At 48.3% G+C, this 17,668-nt stretch overlaps 1 protein-coding gene across 4 annotated transcripts in view; it reads right to left on the bottom strand.

Annotated features, from left to right (window-relative positions):
* Positions 1–16,871, bottom strand: part of FRAS1 (Fraser extracellular matrix complex subunit 1) — a 355,216-nt gene extending 338,345 nt beyond the window's left edge. For 3 of the 4 annotated variants that reach the window (XM_077933767.1, XM_077933768.1, XM_077933769.1), the window contains exons 1-2: positions 15,476–16,867; positions 395–426 (exon numbers count right to left, since the gene is read on the bottom strand). In XM_077933767.1, coding sequence (XP_077789893.1) covers positions 395–426; positions 15,476–15,551 — 108 coding nt within the window. In that variant the 5' untranslated portion in view covers positions 15,552–16,867. Of the gene's footprint in view, positions 1–394; positions 427–15,475 lie in introns of all 4 variants that reach the window. The other variant, XR_013394125.1, reaches the window with a different exon arrangement.
* Positions 16,872–17,668: the final 797 nt, after the last annotated feature.

Below are 17,668 nucleotides of genomic sequence, written 5' to 3'. Positions count from 1 at the left end.
AAAGCCATGCCTCGTGTGTGTTTTTAATGATTTTGCAACTTTGTAAAAAGGTAACATTGCAATACCTGTAACTGTTGCAATGAAGGGATAGCATTGGGGAAAGAAGCAGACAGGCCTTTTGCAAAATCTGCAAATTCTCCCTCCCCAAGTCCTCTCCCCCTCCAGCCACTTCTAGCCAACTTGTGCCCTATGGTAGCCACCTCAAAAACAGTAGCAGAGGATGCCATCGCAACAGGTATGGGGGCTAGGACCTCTCCGGTCCCACCATCGTCTGAGCACTGTGCTTTTATTCTTCCAGCCTAGAATTTGCTTCAAGGACAAAGCCCCTTCCATGCCATAAAATGAAATCTAATTCAAGCACAGCTAGTCACAAATAACATTAAATCTGACCTACCTGAAATGATGAGCCTCCGTAGACGCATACACCTGAAAGACCAGAAAGAAAATTGTGTTAGGCAGACATAAAAACCAACTTGTTAAATTAGGAAGTGCTGGAGAGAGGGGGGGGAGCACTTTTAACAGTCCCTACAACAAAGTAAAGGGACGTGGGTGGCGCTGTGGTCTAAACCACAGAGCCTAAGACTTGCCAATCAGAAGGTCAGCGGTTCGAATCCCCGCGATGGGGTGAGCTCCCGTTGCTCGGTCCCAGCTCCTGCCAACCTAGCAGTTCAAAAGCATACCAGTGCAAGTAGAAAAAAAAGGTACCGTTCTGGCGGGAAGGTAAATGGCATTTCCATGCGCTGCTCTGGTTTGCCAGAAGCGGCTTAGTCATGCTGGCCACATGACCCGGAAGCTGTACGCCGGCTCCCTCGGCCAATAAAGCAAGATAAGCGCCACAACCCCAGAGTCGGCCACAACTGGACCTAATGGTCAGGGGTCCCTTTACCTTTACAACAAAGTAGCCCGTTTTCCACAAGCAGCACAGTTTCTCCAACTATCCTGAGTGTCTGGACTCGCAGCGGTTCTCAACCTGTGGGTCCCCAGATGTTGTTGGATTACAACTCCCATCATCCCTGAGCTCTGGCCTTGCTAGCTAGGAGTGATGGGAGTTGTAGTTCAACAACATCTGGGGACCCACAGGTTGAGAAGGGCTGGGAGGGAGCAAACTCACAACAGGAGCATCTGAACCTTCAGATGCCAACGGGATACAAGGCAAAAGTCCAATCTCAGGCCAGTGCCGGATTTAGGGGGCTGCAGGCAGTTCCCCTGCACAGGTCACCGAACCAGGGTAGATAAAAATCAATGGTTTTTTAAAAAAAATAATAATTCAAAAAATCAATTTTATTTTTTTATTTAAATTGGATTTTTAAAATAAAATGCTTTTGGAGGAAAAATCTTTCTAAAGATAGTTTTCTATTTAAGTTACATTATAGTCCAAAGGCTATTCAACAGGAAATAAGGGTTTGTTTTAAGTTTTTCATGCGTGCTAAAACTCAGTCTAAGGTTTTTTTAAAAAAATCGTTTAACCACATCAGTTAACAAACATGGATACATATGCTTTAATGTTATTGTTTCCTCTGCCCTCCCTATTCCTTTTTCCTTTTGTGTGGTTTCAATTGGGTTCTGAGCTTGCAAGCAGGGACAGTTTTATACAGTATTATTATTTTTTCCTTTATATATAAGGTCCTATTTTTAAATGAGGAAGATAAAAGTAAGGAAAAGAAAATAGACAAATATATATAGTATATCACTATAACAGTTGTTAACGGTTACCATTAAAATTGTTTCAATCTACTGTATTTTGTATAAATGAGCTCCAGATTTCATTATACGTGTCCATGCAAAGTCTGAACTTTTAATAGCTTCCTAGCCCTTTGAAAAAGTTGGGTGCTTTGTAAGTGAGAAAGAAGCATAGCAGAAATGAGTTTATCATTTAACAGCTTGTCTTCCACCAACTTCAAGCCTGGAAGAGTGCTTGTTTCTGTTGAAAGGAGCCTAGGAAACCACAGATGTTCCTAAAATAAGTTATCATCCGTTCTAAAATGTATCTCAGCAGCTGCAGGGCATGAAATGGTACACTGAAATGAACTATGCACGGCACATTGGTATGAATACATAGAACATGCTAGAAAGGATGCCTCTGACCCAAATGCTAGAATTTTAGCTTCTGGAGATATTAGGGCTTTGGGGCAGGACCTGAACTCAGATCCAAGGGAACACATCACAAGAATTTTACAAATTCACACAGAAAAAAATTAACAGGGTATCATAGGGGCAGAGCCAGTGAGAGATTGTGCCGGCCAAAATAGAGGCAGAGGATTAAAATAAGTACAGTATTTGTGCTATTAACATCCCATCTAGTTTGACCCTCACTTAGGAGGGACCAGAAAAGAGAAGCTGACCTGGTAAATAGGACAGTTGGAGCATATGCAATACGAGGTCTCGGCACGTCCCTCTCAATCCGATTCAGGGCACAATCCAGCGCTCTGGAGTGCCCCATCCAAGGTGGGACAAATAGGGACCAATTGATCCTGATCGATTGAGAGTCCTAGAAGTCTTTGATTAGGGTTGAACCCCTAATTAATCACAGAGGTTGCACAAGTATTGAAATTCCGCCTTGACCCACGAGAACAAACTAGACGACTCTTCCCCATTCTTGTGCAAAGGGCATCTTTTGTTTGGGCAGAGGTCTCCTGGGAGACAGGTGCGGTTTCGTTGGCAAAAGACTACACTTCCCATCATCCACTGAAATTCTGAAGGGAGGGAGTGGGAGGGAGCCAGAGAAGGAGGTGGGGCTATAAATGGCTGTGCCGAATCACGAGCTGAGGTCTGTCAATGAGAACAATGACGCTTCAGCTGAAACCACGTGACCCCATTTGACAGCCCCATATTGCTCTGGGTGGACCCAATCCAGGACTGTCTCAACCTGTTCTGGTCAAATTCTGGGTCAAACTTTGGGGGTCGAAGTTTGGGGTCCAGGATTTGGCATGAGCCAGTAAGGTAAAAGGTAAAAGACCCCTGGACGGTTAACGCCAGTCAAAGGTGACTATGGGGTTGCGGCGCTCATCTTGCTTTCAGGCTAAGGGAGCCAGTGATTGTCCACAGATAGCTTTCCGGGTCATGTGGCCAGCAGGACTAAACCGCTTCTGGTGTAACAGAACACCGTGACAGAAACCAAAGCGCACGGAAACACCATTTACCTTCCCGCCACAGCAGTACCTATTTATCTACTTGCACTGGCGTGCTTTCAAACTGCTAGGACCCACGTACCTATGGGACCGCCTCTCCTGGTATGCCCTGTGGAGGACCTTAAGGTCCACAAATGACAACATTTTGGAGGTCCCAAGTCACAAGGTTGGTCTCAACTAGGGCCAGGGCCTTTTCAGTACTGGCCCCGACTTGGTGGAAAACTCTGTCACAAGAGACTAGGGCCCTGCGGGACTTGACATCTTTCCGCAGGCCCTGCAAGACAGAGCTGTTCTGCCTGGCCTTTGGTTTGGACTCAGTCAGACCCTTATGTTTCCCTCCCCTCATGGTTTTGATCTATGGGCTATTATTAAAATGAGGCTGCATTTTAAATTGCATTTTAACCTGTATTTTAAATTGTGGGTTTTTCCCCTCCCCTATTATGTTTTTATTGTAATTTCACTGGTGTTAGCCACCCTGAGCCTGTCTCTGGCCAGGGAGGGTGGGGTATAAATAAAGATATTATTATTATTATTATTATTATTAGATTGACAGGAGCTGGGACAGAGCAACGCGAGCTCACCCTGTTGCGGGGATTCGAACCGCCAACCTTCTGATCGGCAAGCCCAAAAGGAACAGTGGTTTAGACCACAGCGCCACCCACATCCCCATGAGCCAGTGACCAACCCTGCCATACTATCCACAGAGGGCTGAAAGGGGCATTGGAGCCCCTCTGGTCTAGCCTCCCGCTCAACATAGGATCTGCAACTCAGGTTGTGACGACAGCATCCTTGGCAGATGGCAACTGAGTCCCTCCTTAAATTCCTCTGACAAAGAGAGCCCAGCACAGCATGGAAGCGTTGCAACCTGAAAAACATTTCCCTGCTTGAAACTGCGGGCAAGCGTTTCACTGTATCTTAAAGTAAAATGTAGCAAGGATTAAATCACACACTCCTGAGCTGGCAAGCTCTTGCCTAGAATAAGTCACAGCTGACACTCATGCAAAAATCACAGGGTTGCTGCTGTTGCTTTTTCATCTGCTACAATTTTATTTTTTTTAATGCACCTTCTACAAATGAGACTTACAGGGAGGACTATGAATTATTGCAAAAAGGACTAAGAAGGAGTTTATTGAGGATTTGGGTTTTATAGCAATAACTATTAAAATAAAATGCAAAATCAGAAAGGAGGTTAGAAAACCATTAGTCGAGGTTGACGGAAGTCCTAGGCTGTGATAGCCAAAGGTTTGTTGTATTGTATAAGATGGGATGTTATGTTTGGAAAACATGTGCAAAAAACAAAAAAAAAATTATTTGAGAGACAGACAGAGAGAGAGACTTAGAGGGAGGACATTCTTTGCCAACCTGTCACCTTCCAGATGTTTTGGACTACAACTTCCATGAGCCCCAGCTGCTAGTTGGGACTGATGGGAGTTGTAGTCCAGTGCACCAGGCTGAGAAGGCCTGGGTAGGAAATAAAGCCTCTTGGATTTTTAAGTGAGTAAAGCAATGCTTTTATGAAAATCACAATGCACCACACACGCCTTATTTCTCGAAGCCTTTCTTTCTTTCTTTCTTTCTTTCTTTCTTTCTTTCTTTCTTTCTTTCTTTCTTAAGAAAAAGAGAAGTGCCTTCGAAAGCGCCTAAAGGGAATTGCAAAAAACGTCATGCCAGACACTGGCCATTTGTTTGGTGAAAAGTGACACCTCTCTCGTCTTCGAGGCGCAAGTGGCTCTGCTGCAGGATGCAATTGCTGGGGGTTCTGAAGGACACGAGGATTTGGTTCAATGCCGCCTGGGGACGCAGAGACAAAGGAAGGGTTTATGGCCAGCGCTGCAGTTGGTCTCCCCAAGGAGGCAGCAACAGCCACTTCTGCACCGCACCTGCCAGACCGTTAATAAAAGTGTCAAGGCCAGGGCCTTCACAGGAAGCTGATTGCCTGCTTCCAATGCTATGAAATCCAAAGTGAGAGGGCAGTTTTGAAAAGCAGGAGACGGGCCTACGAGAACATGCTGTAAGAAAGCAAAGTCCGGAATGCAGCAGGGAACAAGGCATTCAATGCCCACAGAACCAAAGATCACCAGGGGCCTCTGATTATCACAGTGAAGCCCAGTTTCCCACAGTTTATTCCTGCCAAAATGGCCCAATCCATAGAATCACAGGGGACCCCCAACGGTCATCTAGTCCAACCCACTGCAATGCAGGAATCTAAACTAAAGCATCCATGGCGGATGGCCATACAATCCTGGGCAGGTTCTTGTTTTATTTTCCACTAAGAAGCCACCCACGTTATGTTAACTCTGCTGCCCTAATTGCAAAATAAGTCGTTGTTGCTGTTGTCAACAGCATCCGTAACTCATCCTTCTTCCTCCAAGGAGTTCAAGACACATAGCTGCTCTCCCGTTTTATCTTCACAACCATCTGACAAGGTAGGCTGGAACAAGAGAGTCCCAGAGTAGTTTAACCTGGAAGAGTCAACTCCTCTTCACGGGAACACCTGGAGAACTGGAGCTCTGGACGGAGATCTGGGGCCTGCTAACAAGTCTCAGCGATCTTAACAAACTACAGTTGTGGGTCGAGGTCCCCAAGCCACCCCCCTAAATAAATCACAATTCACACAGAATTTTTGTTTAAGGTTTTTGGCATAATTTTGGCCACAACTTTATTAAAATACATAATGTGAGTGGTTGCTTAGGCATTGGTTACGACTATCTGTCCCCGCCCAGGGACAGAACTGACTTCCGAAAGCCAGTAAGGGAAAACAATATTGGGGAGAGAATGGGACTGGGCACCATACTGTCACCCCTCCCTGCATGCTCCCAGGGGCTTGCACAGCCCTAGCCCCTTGCCGGGAATACAGACAAAAACATGGCAAACCCCTGGATTCCTTTAACGGAATTGCCTTGCAGCAGCAGCATTGGAGGGGCAGGCCCAGCCAACCATACCCCCTCCACCAACCAAAATTAACCAGGGCCTAACCGCAACCTTACAAGTTGTGACGATTTGCTACGCAGTAGGCAAGAACCAAATGGTGTCAGCCAATCTGCCAAATGGACAAAATTCCTACCAGGCCCCTGCCCCAAAAGCAGACGACTCCATGACAGGCATAGCAATGTCAAACGCAACAGCCCTAAATTAGGGAGGGTGGGTGGGCGATCCGATGCACGCAGCAAAATAGATTGAAAAAAGCTGTGTGCCAAAAATATATAACCTTTGGGCCAACCCTCTAAATGGTAACATCAAAATCTCCCCAACAACCCAAACTGGCCCAATCACAGTCATGGCCATCCAAACGGTCCCGCCCAGTAACCAAGAGGGGGTGTCTTGCTAGACCCCACCGCGACACGTGCTCTCCATGAAGGAGAATATGCTCTCCCAGAAATATTTGGGGAAGCCAGGGCTGCTTAAAGTAGAGACATCACCTTGCCAACAAAGGTCCATATAGTTAAAGCTATGGTTTTCCCAGTAGTGATGTATGGAAGTGAGAGCTGGACCATAAAGAAGGCTGATCGCCGAAGAATTGCTGCTTTTGAATTATGGTGCTGGAGGAGACACTTGAGAGTCCCATGGACTGCAAGAAGATCAAACCTCTCAATTCTGAAGGAAATCAGCCCTGAGTGCTCACTGGAAGGACAGATCTTGAAGCTGAGGCTCCAATACTTTGGCCACCTCATGAGAAGAGAAGACTTCCTGGAAAAGACCCTGATGTTGGGAAAGATGGAGGGCACAAGGAGAAGAGGACGACAGAGAACAAGATGGTTGGACAGTGTTCTCAGTGGCGTAGCTTGGGGGGTGCAGGGGGGGCCGGCCGCACCGGGCGCAACATCTGGGGTTAGGGCAAATCCACAGGTTAGGGGGCGCAAATCCACGGGTTAGGGGGCGCAAATTACTTGCCTTGCCCCGGGTGCTGACAACCCACGCTACGCCACTGAGTGTTCTCGAAGCTACCAGCATGAGTTTGACCAAACTGCGGGAGGCAGTGGAAGACAGGAGGGCCTGGAGTGCTCTGGTCCATGGGGTCACGAAGAGTCAGACACAACTAAACGACTAAACAACAACAACAACAAGGGCTGCTTAAAGCAGCGTCACAACACTTCAAATTCATGCTGTGGGACTTCAACTGTTGGCAGCCCCCACCCACCCACCCCCCAAAAAGTAACTGGTGCAGTCAGCCAGACGCAAAGAGCATGTGGATAGAGGGGAAGAGAAAATTTAATTTGGAAAGCTGCCTACTCTTTTGCCGGGGATTGTGAGCAGAGAGCCAGGAGTTCATTATTCCAAACTAATCCATCACAGCGAATGCCCACTTCGGATAGCGGAAGGAGCAAGGAAAACTGCCCTGTGGACAATCTTTAATCACCCTTATTGCAGGACGAAATAGTTGCCGTTTGTTGAAGGGTAACTAATAGGAACATAGGAAACTGCCTTATCCTGAATCGGATCGTGGCTCCAATTGAGTTCAGTGTTGTCTACACTGGTGGGCAAGGCCTCAGTCTGCAAGGTTTCAGTCCAGAGGCTCTTCCCGGACTTCTCTGCCCCTTGGATCTTCTGCATACAAAACAGCACTTCTCTAAAGAGGTCCGCTCACACAGAGTCAGGTCACTGGTCCACCTAGCTCTGTTATGTCCACACTGGCTGGCACCAGCACTCTACGGTTTTAGACAGGAGACATTCCCATCATCATCATCATACCACCCCACCCATCTGGCTGGGTTTCCCCAGCAACTCTGGGCAGCTTCCAACAAAATAATAATAATCGTCATCATCATCAAACATTAAAAACTTTCCTAAACAAGGCTGTCGTCAGATGTCTTCTAAAAGTCAGGTAATTGTTTATTTCCTTGACATCTGGTAGGAGGGCGTTCCACAGGGCAGGCGCCACCACCGAGAAGGCCCTCTGCCTAGTTCCCTGTAACTTGGCTTCTCGCAGCAAGGGAACCGCCAGAAGGCCCTCGGAGCTGGACCTCAGTGTCCGGGCAGAATGATGGGGGTGGAGACGCCCCTTCAGGTATACTGGACCGAGGCCGTTTAGGGCGTTAATGGTCAGCACCAACACTTTGAATTGTCCTTGGAAATTCATTGGGAGCCAATGTAGGTCTTTCAGTGTTATATGGTCTCGGCGGCCACTCTCAGTCACCAGTCTATCTGTCAAGGATTTAGAAATGCGAAGGATAGACCCTGGGGCTTTTTGTGTGCAAAGCATGTGCTCAATCCCTGAGCTAAGACACAGAATCCTAGAGCTGGAAGGGACCACAGCGGTCATCTAGTCCAACCCCCTGCAATGCAGGAATCATTTGCCCAATTTGGGGCTGGAACCCACAACCCTGGGATTGAGAGTCTCCTGTTCAATAGACTGAGCTATCCCTCATCCTGCATGCACCCTGCCTCCAGGCCCAGCTCCAGGTATTATTTTATTTTATTTGTTAAATCTGCATCCAAAGACCTCTGGGCAGTTTGCGGCATAAAAACACAAAGCACAGAACAAAAATAAAGAACGAACAAACCCTCCCCCAAACACATTTAAAAGGGCATCGGATATTAATCAATCAAAGGCCTAGTTGAAGAGGAACGTTTTCACCTGGCACCTAAGGATATGTAATGAAGGCACCAGGCAAGCTTCCCTGGGGAGAGTGTTCCACAAACGGGGAGCCACCACAAAAAAGGCCCAGTTCTCATGTTCTCACCCTCCAGACCTCTCGTGGAGGAGGCACATAAAGAAGGGCTAGGTCAACTCGTAGGGGGAGAGGCGATCCTTGCATTGCAATCCTGAGCCATTTAAGGCCGTATAGGTCAAAACCAGCACTTTGACTTGGGCCCAGAAACTAATTGGCAGCAAGTGCAGTCTAGCCAGGATCAGTGCCACTGGTGGATGAAGGGTCCCTTGTGTCAGATCCTGCTGCATCAACTTTTATTATTTTACTTCTGCTTGCTTCCCCCTCCCCTCCCTCTTGTTTTATCTTGATTTGATTCCTGCCTCTTTACATTTATATCCCACTTTTCTTCCAATATGCAGGTGGTCTCCCATCCAGACCCAGACCTGCTTAGCTTCAGCAAAATGCGTAGTCGCATATGCTCCTCTGCCTTCAGAACATCACCTGGAATTACCCTGAGATTTTGCTAAATTGAAGGGCAGCATATAGAGAGTTAAAAAGGACCCCTCTTAAGTAGGAAAGCAAAAACAGTCAACTCAGATTGCAATTAAACTTAAGTGGGGTGGAAGTCATTTGTCTGCACAAACATTTGTTTTCAGGGCATCCGATGTGTGTTCAAACCACCTCTGCCACATTGCCTATTTTCACCGGCGAGAGATATTTATGGCGTAATATTTATAGAGGGCATTTCAAGTATTCTGGGACTCTCCCAGATGGCAGGGACTGAACCTGGGAACCAGGCAGAGGGCCTTCTTGGTAGTGGCACCCTCCCTGTGGAACGCCCTCCCATCAGATGTCAAGGAAGTAAACCACTTTCTGACTTTTAGAAGATATCTGAAAGCAGCCCTGTTTAGGGAAGTTTTTAGTGTTTGATGTTTTATTGTGTTTTTAATATTCTGTTGGGAGACGCCCAGAGTGGCTGGGGAAACCCAACCAGATGGGCGGGGTATAAGTAATAAATTTTTATTTTTATTTTTCTGCATACAGAGCAGATGTTCTCTGCCGCTGAGAAACAGCCCTTCCCTTTAAGCTCCACATTCATGAGCTCTATTCAGATGACTGCTCCTTATATATTGCACAGACAGAAGGAGGAATCATGCTTACTGGTTCGGCTCTCCATCTGTTCAGACAAACCCATGGAAAGAGCCTATGCGCAGCATGTACATACAGCTTGTCTGCGTGCACAATGTCTGAACACACAATCAGGAGGAAAGCCTGCAAAAAAAACCAAAAAACCATCCACATACCGCATTTTTTGCTCTATATTTTTGGTGGAGGAAAACAAGGAAAAAAAATATTCTGAATCTCAGAAGCCAGAACAGCAAGAGGGATCGCTGCACAGCGAAAGCAGCGATCCCTCTTGCTGTTCTGGCTTCTGGGACAGCTGCACAGCCTGCATTCAATCCATAAGACGTACACACATTTCCCCTTACTTTTTGGGAGGGAAAAAGTGAGTCTTATAGAGCAAAAAATATGGTATTTTGTCTGCTGGGTTCACAGGTTTAGCTAAACAGAGGGAGGTCCGGGTGGAAGTAGCAGGCAAGAACTCTGCTCCCTAGTCCACGGACTGGTCAGCTGAACAACATTTTGTTAGTGAAGGTTAGCAAAAGAATAGGGATGCGCAGAGCTTTTGGTGGACATGTAGCTAAAGCAACGTATCCCATCAGGACACCTGAACTCTGTGGTTATGTAAACACCGGTGGTTTAAAACCCAGTGAGGTCCTTCCCACTGCATTTCAAGTTGTGATTGCACATCGTTGCACACCCCAGAGAGAGAGAGGGAATGCCTTCACCTGTTGCACAAGACCTGTTTGGCTTCCCCCGCCCCTCTGCATTCACACACTGTTCGTGAAGGTGTAATCTGAGCACGATGTGCAGCGGCTCTCTCAAATGTACGCACCTCTGCTTAACCGCAAAGTGGACGTGGCTTTGGTTAAAGCTGGTTTGGCAGGAAATGCGTCAAACAGCGGCATTCCTCAAGAAACTATGGGATAGCTCTTCAATGTGGATAAGGTTGTGTGAGCTCACTGGGGCCAGAGTAAACGCTAATGTGTACCCAAACTGCATTTTCCCCAAAAGAGCTTCTAGGAGCTCACAACAGAGTGTGAAAGTGGCAGCCTTGTCCTTTTGTTGGTCCTCATATAGACTGCAATGACAAACCTAGACAGCATCTTAAAAAGCAGAGACATCACCTTGCCAACAAAGGTCTGTATAGTTAAAGCTATGGTTTTCCCAGTAGTGATGTATGGAAGTGAGAGCTGGACCATCAAGAAGGCTGATCGCCGAAGAATTGATGCTTTTGAATTCTGGTGCTGGAGGAGACTCTTGAGAGTCCAATGGACTGCAAGAAGATCAAACCTCTCCATTCTGAAGGAAATCAGCCCTGAGTGCTCACTGGAAGGACAGATCCTGAAGCTGAGGCTCCAAAACTTTGGCCACCTCATGAGAAGAGAAGACTCCCTGGAAAAGACCCTGATGTTGGGAAAGATGGAGGGCACAAGGAGAAGGGGACGACAGAGGATGAGATGGTTGGATAGTGTTCTCGAAGCTACCAGCATGAGTTTGACCAAACTGCGGGAGGCAGTGGAAGACAGGAGTGCCTGGCGTGCTCTGGTCCATGGGGTCACGAAGAGTCGGACACGACTAAATGACTAAACAACAACATATAGACTGCCACTGTAGAGAGAGGTTCGAAATTTTTTTAAAGGTTTTAGTTTTCAGCATTAATAGCTAAAAGACTGGTTCACCATGAACGTTTTTTAAATAGATCTATCCGCCATGAACTAAAAACCCTGCAAGTTAGTTGGAATCATCAGATTCTGTGGAAACGTGTTCCACAAGTTAATTATAATTTGCACAGTGGCTCCCTTCATCTCTAACCTCCAGCCAATCGCTTTCTTTGAACAGCCTGGATTCTGGTGAAAGTGAGCAAGCGAAAGAAAGGAGCATCGATTTACAAAGTTCTACTGGGGGCTCTCACTTGGATCAAAACGAAGCAGTAAGTTTTTTCGGCTTTAAAAAACATTTTATAGCATTTTTATTAGTAGTATTATTTTAATCACCCTACTTGCCGTACATTCAGGTTTTCCTGGACATTTTGCCGTCTCAGCAAAAATCATAGGAAGCTGCCATGTACCAAGCTTAGTACAGTGGTACCTTGGTTCTCAAACGTAATCCGTTCCGGAAGTCCGTTTCAAAACCAAATCGTTCCAAAACCAAGGCATGCTTTCCCATAGAAAGTAATGCAAAATGGACCAATCCATTCCAGACTTTTAAAAACAACCCCTCAAACTGCAATTTAACATGAATTTTCCTATCTAACCATTGAGCAATGATCCATAAAATGAAAGCAATAAACAAAGTACTGCAGTCACACAATCAGTCAGTAGCTGAACTGGGTTCCACACAGTCACAAAAACAAAGAGCCGCAAAAACAAAACCACAAAATAAATAGCAAAAAGAGACAGACCGCAGCGTAACACTCAAAAAGGAAGCGTGACTCTCAAAACGGAGCACATTTGACTTCTGAAGAAAGCCCGCAAACCGGAACACTTACTTCCGGGTTTGCAGTGTTTGGGTTCCAAGTTGTTTGAGTACCAAGGCGTTTGAGAACCAAGGTACCACTGTACTGTCCACACTGACTGCCAGCAACTCCCCCAAGATTTCAGGCTTTCCCCCCCCCCTATCTGGTGACTGAACTTGGGACCTTCGGCTTACAAGGCAGATGCTATACCTCTGAGCTACAACCCTCTCCCTGGTACTTTGATGGCCGGTCCATGCTCACATCACCTCTGACTGTGGCATCAAGCAAGGACTTTGTGAGCCAGCTCACGAGTTCAGCAGAGAATCGCAGAGTTCAGAGAAATCAAAGAACTAGAGATTATTGGGTGAAGTAAAGAGAAATCGAGCACGCACCCAGGTCAAATGGCAGCAAAGCACGAAGCTGGGATCAGAAATGTGGCTGTTGTGGATGAAACGACTCTTGGAGTAAGAAGGGGGGGATCTGAGCATGAGAGCAGGTAAGAGAGTTTTTATGCACAATTAAACTCTCCAGGCCTTATGTCATCCAGCCACTTTTTCCACTCCAGGCTGCTCCGAGACGGCAATAAATCTTACTGTTCCCTGCATGCGCTCCAGGAACAGGCGGGATCGGTGGGTAGTCCATGCCGAAGTAATGTCAGCCGTAATGTTTACCGCGCACTGCCTTGATGGATGGTTTTCCAAACAAACAAGGCGTCTAAAAATTGATATTGGCATGCCTAATGCAGGCGGCAAGACCTCCCGACACACGGGCATATTTTGCACACCGTCGAGTGCAGAACTGGTGTTAAAATAGTAAAAGGACTAGGAAATAGGGAGTCACGTTTTCACTTCTCGTTTCTGGTGTCTAATGAACATGTAGCAAAAAAACTCTTAAGCATAACAGCAACTGCCAGGGGCGAAGATGTCTCAGCTCCCGGAGCTTTCAGACAAACATCTTTGAGCTTCTCATGTGTGAATGTCGTTACTGCCAGGCAGAAAGCATAAAGGAGCTGGTTTTAAACAGCCAGTTGTGGGTTAAAGTAAAGGTAAAGGGACCCCTGACCATTAGGTCCAGTCATGGCCGACTCTGGGGTTGCGGTCCTCATCTCACTTTATTGGCCGAGGGAGCCGGCGTACAGTTTCTGGGTCATGTGGCCAGCATGACTAAGCCACTTCTGGCGAACCACAGCAGTGCACAGAAACGCTGATTACCTTCCCACCAGAGCGGTACCTATTTATCTACTGCACTTTGACGTGCTTTCGAACTGCTAGGTTGGCAGAAGCAGGGACCGAGCAACGGGAGCTCACCCCGTCGCGGGGATTTGAACTGCCGACCTTCTGATCAGCAAGTCCTAGGCTCTGTGGTTTAACCCACAGCACCACCCGCGTCCCTCCACCTAATTGTGGGTTACGCATCTATTAAAGGTGCACTGGAAGCTAGGGATCCTCCATAGCTTTATGTACAAACGCAGCCTGGATATGCTCAGTTGGCTAGAGCGTGGTGCAGATATGGCCAAGGCTGCAGGTTCGATCCCCATTTGGGACAGTTGCATATTCTTGCATTGCAGGGGGTTGGACTAGATGACCCTTGGATCCCTTCCAACTCGATTCTACAATTCCATGATTCTATCCCTTGGGAAGGACTGCATCCCAGTGGCGCAGCATCCCAGTGCACGCAGGAGGTCTCAGGTTCAACCCCTGGCATCTCGAAGTAAGGCTGGGAGAGACTCCTACCTGAAACCCTGGTGAGCTGCTGCCAGCCAGTGCAGACAACACTAAGCTTGATGGTCCAACTCAGGGTAAAGGAGCTTCCTAGGTTCACAGTGCTGGCGCATGACATATTCTGGCAAGACTGAAGTGCACTTTGGAAATCAGAGGGCATGGAAAGCATTCTGCTTTTCAAGGTGTGCCACCTAAAGGCAGAACTTCAGAAGGGGGTACTGAGTATTGAAGTAAGTAGTTCAAAGAGGTTCAGGGCATGCTGTTGTAAAAAAAATAAATGAACAACCACGCATTTGGCAAGTTTGCTGCCACGCTCTTTACACTGCCTGTGCAAAAATGGTAAGGGAGGGGGCCTAGGCTTGATGCAATTGATTAAATGCTCTTTGCAGACACTAGATCAGGCATCCCCAAACTTGGCCCTCCAGATGTTTTTGGGACTACAACTCCCAACATCCCTAGCTAACAGGACCAGTGGGAATTGTAGTCCCACTGGGAATTGATGATGGGAACTGTAGTCCCAAAACAGCTGGAGGGCCAAGTTTGGGGGTGCCTGCAATAGATAGTTCCGTAAGGGAGACTGGGGTGCAATTTCTGGTGGCTGCTGGGCTAAGCAGACCTCGAAGGGGTGTGGCTCAGTGGTAGAGCACCTGCGTTGCATGCAAAAGCTCTCCGGTTCACTGTCCCTAGTGACTACAGATAGAATCATAGAATTGGAAAGCTGGAAGGGAACCCCAAGGGTCATCTAGACCAACCCCCGGCAATGCAGAAATCTCAACTAAATCATGCATAACAGATGCCATCCAGCCTCTGCTTTAAAACCTCCAGCACTTCTCATGAGAGTCGAACAGCTCTCATCTCTACGGAGCCTGTCATAAAACAATCCCGAAGTAGACAGAACAGGGGTCTGACTCAGGATAAACCAGCTCCATTTGTATGACGGAGCCACCAATCTGTGGCAGAAGACCTGCTCTGCACACAGAAGGTACCAGGTTCAATTCCCGCCATTCCCAGATAGGGCTGGAATAAGAATTCCTGCCTGAAACCCCGGAGAGCTTCTGCAAGTCAGTGTAGACAATACCAGGCTAAATGAACTGGTGATAAGGCATCTTCCTAAGCGCTTTAGTCTGATCCTACAACACACTTCTTGTGCTCTTAAGCCAAGAAGAGTTGCAGGCTCTGGGCAACTTAACACAGAGACTTAGCAGCATTTTTTGCTCTTGGGAGAGTCCCCTAAGCATTCTTCCTCAAGAGGATCACAGAGATTCTCAGGTGGTGATGGTGGTGGGGCTTGTTGCTTAAAAAAACTAAAAATAAAAAAGCAAGACGGTGCCAGCCCCATAGATCATCCCCAGCCCAACTTCAGCAGGGAAACCTCGCCGCAGAATCTCATTAAGCGGCCCAACTTCTCTCTGTAAAGCGAAATCAATGAAGTCCAGAGCTGAAGCTTTTACTCACCTTCAGCCTGATGGGGCAAAACTGCAAAGGCAGCCAAGACGAGCAGGAGACGCATCCACGCCGCCAGGAAATCCATAGTTAAGCAGAGGTTATATTTTAAAAGGGGGGGGGGAATGTTTCTTTTTTTCTTAAGCCGCAAAGGACCTTCTCTCGGCAGGAGATTCGTGCAGCATCCGAAGGCAGCTTTTAGGGGGGGAATCAAAGCCTTTTTCTGTCCCAGGAACAAAACTAACAGCAGGTACACACACACGCTTTTGGTTCCGGGAAGGGAAGAGTCCCCTGGTTTTTTGGGGTTCGTGGAGATGTCAGGTGGCGCCCCAGCCTTGCGCTCCAGTCTTGGTGGAGAGGAAGAGGCTCTCTCCGCGCTCTGGCGACCCCAGCGCGTATTTACAGTGCGGGCGAGCCGTAGGGCAGAGAGCAGCCGTAAATCACCCGGCGGTGGGTCACCTTTGCGCCCAGGGACGGATCCGGGGGAAGGAGCAGGACGAGGACCGCCACCGCCGCCGCGCGTCTCTTCGGAGAGCTGCCGCCCTCTCTAAGTTGTCCCCCTGCCCGGCAAAGTTCCCCCCGGCGGAGCGATTGGTCGACAAACCCCCGAGACGAGGAGACCTCTCGCCCCTCTCCTCGCCCTCTTAATTCCTGCTTTCTCTCTCTCTCTCTCTCTGAGTCCCACCCTCCTTTTCAAAGTCCACTTTGGGGCGCCGCCGCCGCGCCACCCACAAAGGCGCCTCGGATCTTGCGGATCCCCTCCGCCTGGCGCGCCACGCGCCCTGGGTCGGGCACAGCGCCAAAGCGCGCCCCCTTCCCACCCCGCCCGGATCCTTCTTCCACTCCTCGCCCTCTTTTTGGGGGGGGCTCCTCGAGGAAACTTTGCAGGTCCCCTCCAGAAGCTGATCTCCTCTCACGCCGCTTCTCCTGCGAAGGCAGCAAGGGGAGGCTGCCTGGCTGGTTGGGGAGAGGGGGAGAGAAAGAGGGGCGTTTCTCCAGAAAGAAAACACAGCAGGCGTTTTGGTTTTTTTAAAGCGGGGCTTTCCCTCCCCTCCCTCCGCCTCGCCGCGCGTGTGAGATGGTAGAATTTCTCCCCCTTTAGCGTAGCAGATCCGCGCAAAAATAGGGGTTTTTTTAAAACGCTCCCCCTGCAATACGTCCTGGGAGCAGAGAGGATAATTTCAGTCTGCAGGTGATTTGCAAAAGAGATACCACCAGGCACACATGCAGGCAGGCAGCCGCAAAGACTCTCCAAGGCGCCTGTAGTAGAAATCCACTCTCCATAGGAGGGAGAGGGGCAAGGTCCGTCCTTCTCTTCCTCTCTCCTGGCTTTCTTTCTTCCTTTCTTTTTTAAAAGAGGTTCTCCTCCACCTCCCTCTCCCATGCAGTGCGAAAATGGACCCAGGGAAAAGGGGCTGTGGTGGTGATATTGCTGGCAAAGATTCCTGAGAAAGTCACGTGGGGAAGAAAGAGTGGGGGGGGGAGAGAGAAAGAGAGCAACCTGATCCCCTTATTCATGCTGCAGAAGTTTATGTTCCTATATGCTTGTCTGCTTTTGTCTTGAGATCGGGTGGAAATTGGACGGAGAGAAAGGAGGGGGGGGAAGAGGGCAAGGCACATCTGTTCATGGGGGGCACACCCACCCCCTGCGCCACCCAGGACGAACTGCTGCTGCTGCCGCCATGGTTTTAAAAAGTTTAGCATTGCAGGATTTCTTTCCTGCCTGGCGAGGCGGCACCACCCAGGCTGAAATCACCTCCATCAACATTCCTGCATTGCAGGGGGTGGGGCTGGATGACCCTCGGGGTCCCTTCAGTTCAATGATTCATGCCTTTCATCCCCCTACTCCCTCCCCCCACACACACACACCTTAGTGAATTTGCATTGCAACCATTCATGCTTTCCTTGCACCCATTGACAGCTATCTCAGAAGAAAAAAGCTCACTTGGTCCATATTGCCTTGTGGCCAGAGATGGAGATGCTGTCCTGTCCCCCTGATGAGCTTGGTCAAACTTTTTCAGCAGGGGGCCGGTTCACTGTCCCTCAGACCATGTGAGGGGCCAGACTATTTTTTTTTGGGGGGGGGGGGGAATGAACGAATTCCTATGCCCCACAAATAACCCAGAGATGAATTTTAAATAAAAGGACACATTCTTCTCATGTAAAAACACACTGATTCCTGGACCGTCTGCGGGCCAGATTTAG

Source organism: Podarcis muralis, chromosome 9 (genome assembly GCF_964188315.1).
Source record: "Podarcis muralis chromosome 9, rPodMur119.hap1.1, whole genome shotgun sequence".
In the NCBI taxonomy this organism is placed as follows: domain Eukaryota; kingdom Metazoa; phylum Chordata; class Lepidosauria; order Squamata; family Lacertidae; genus Podarcis; species Podarcis muralis.
Note: the sequence above shows the minus strand (reverse complement) of the source record. Positions and strands in the feature narration are given on the sequence as shown.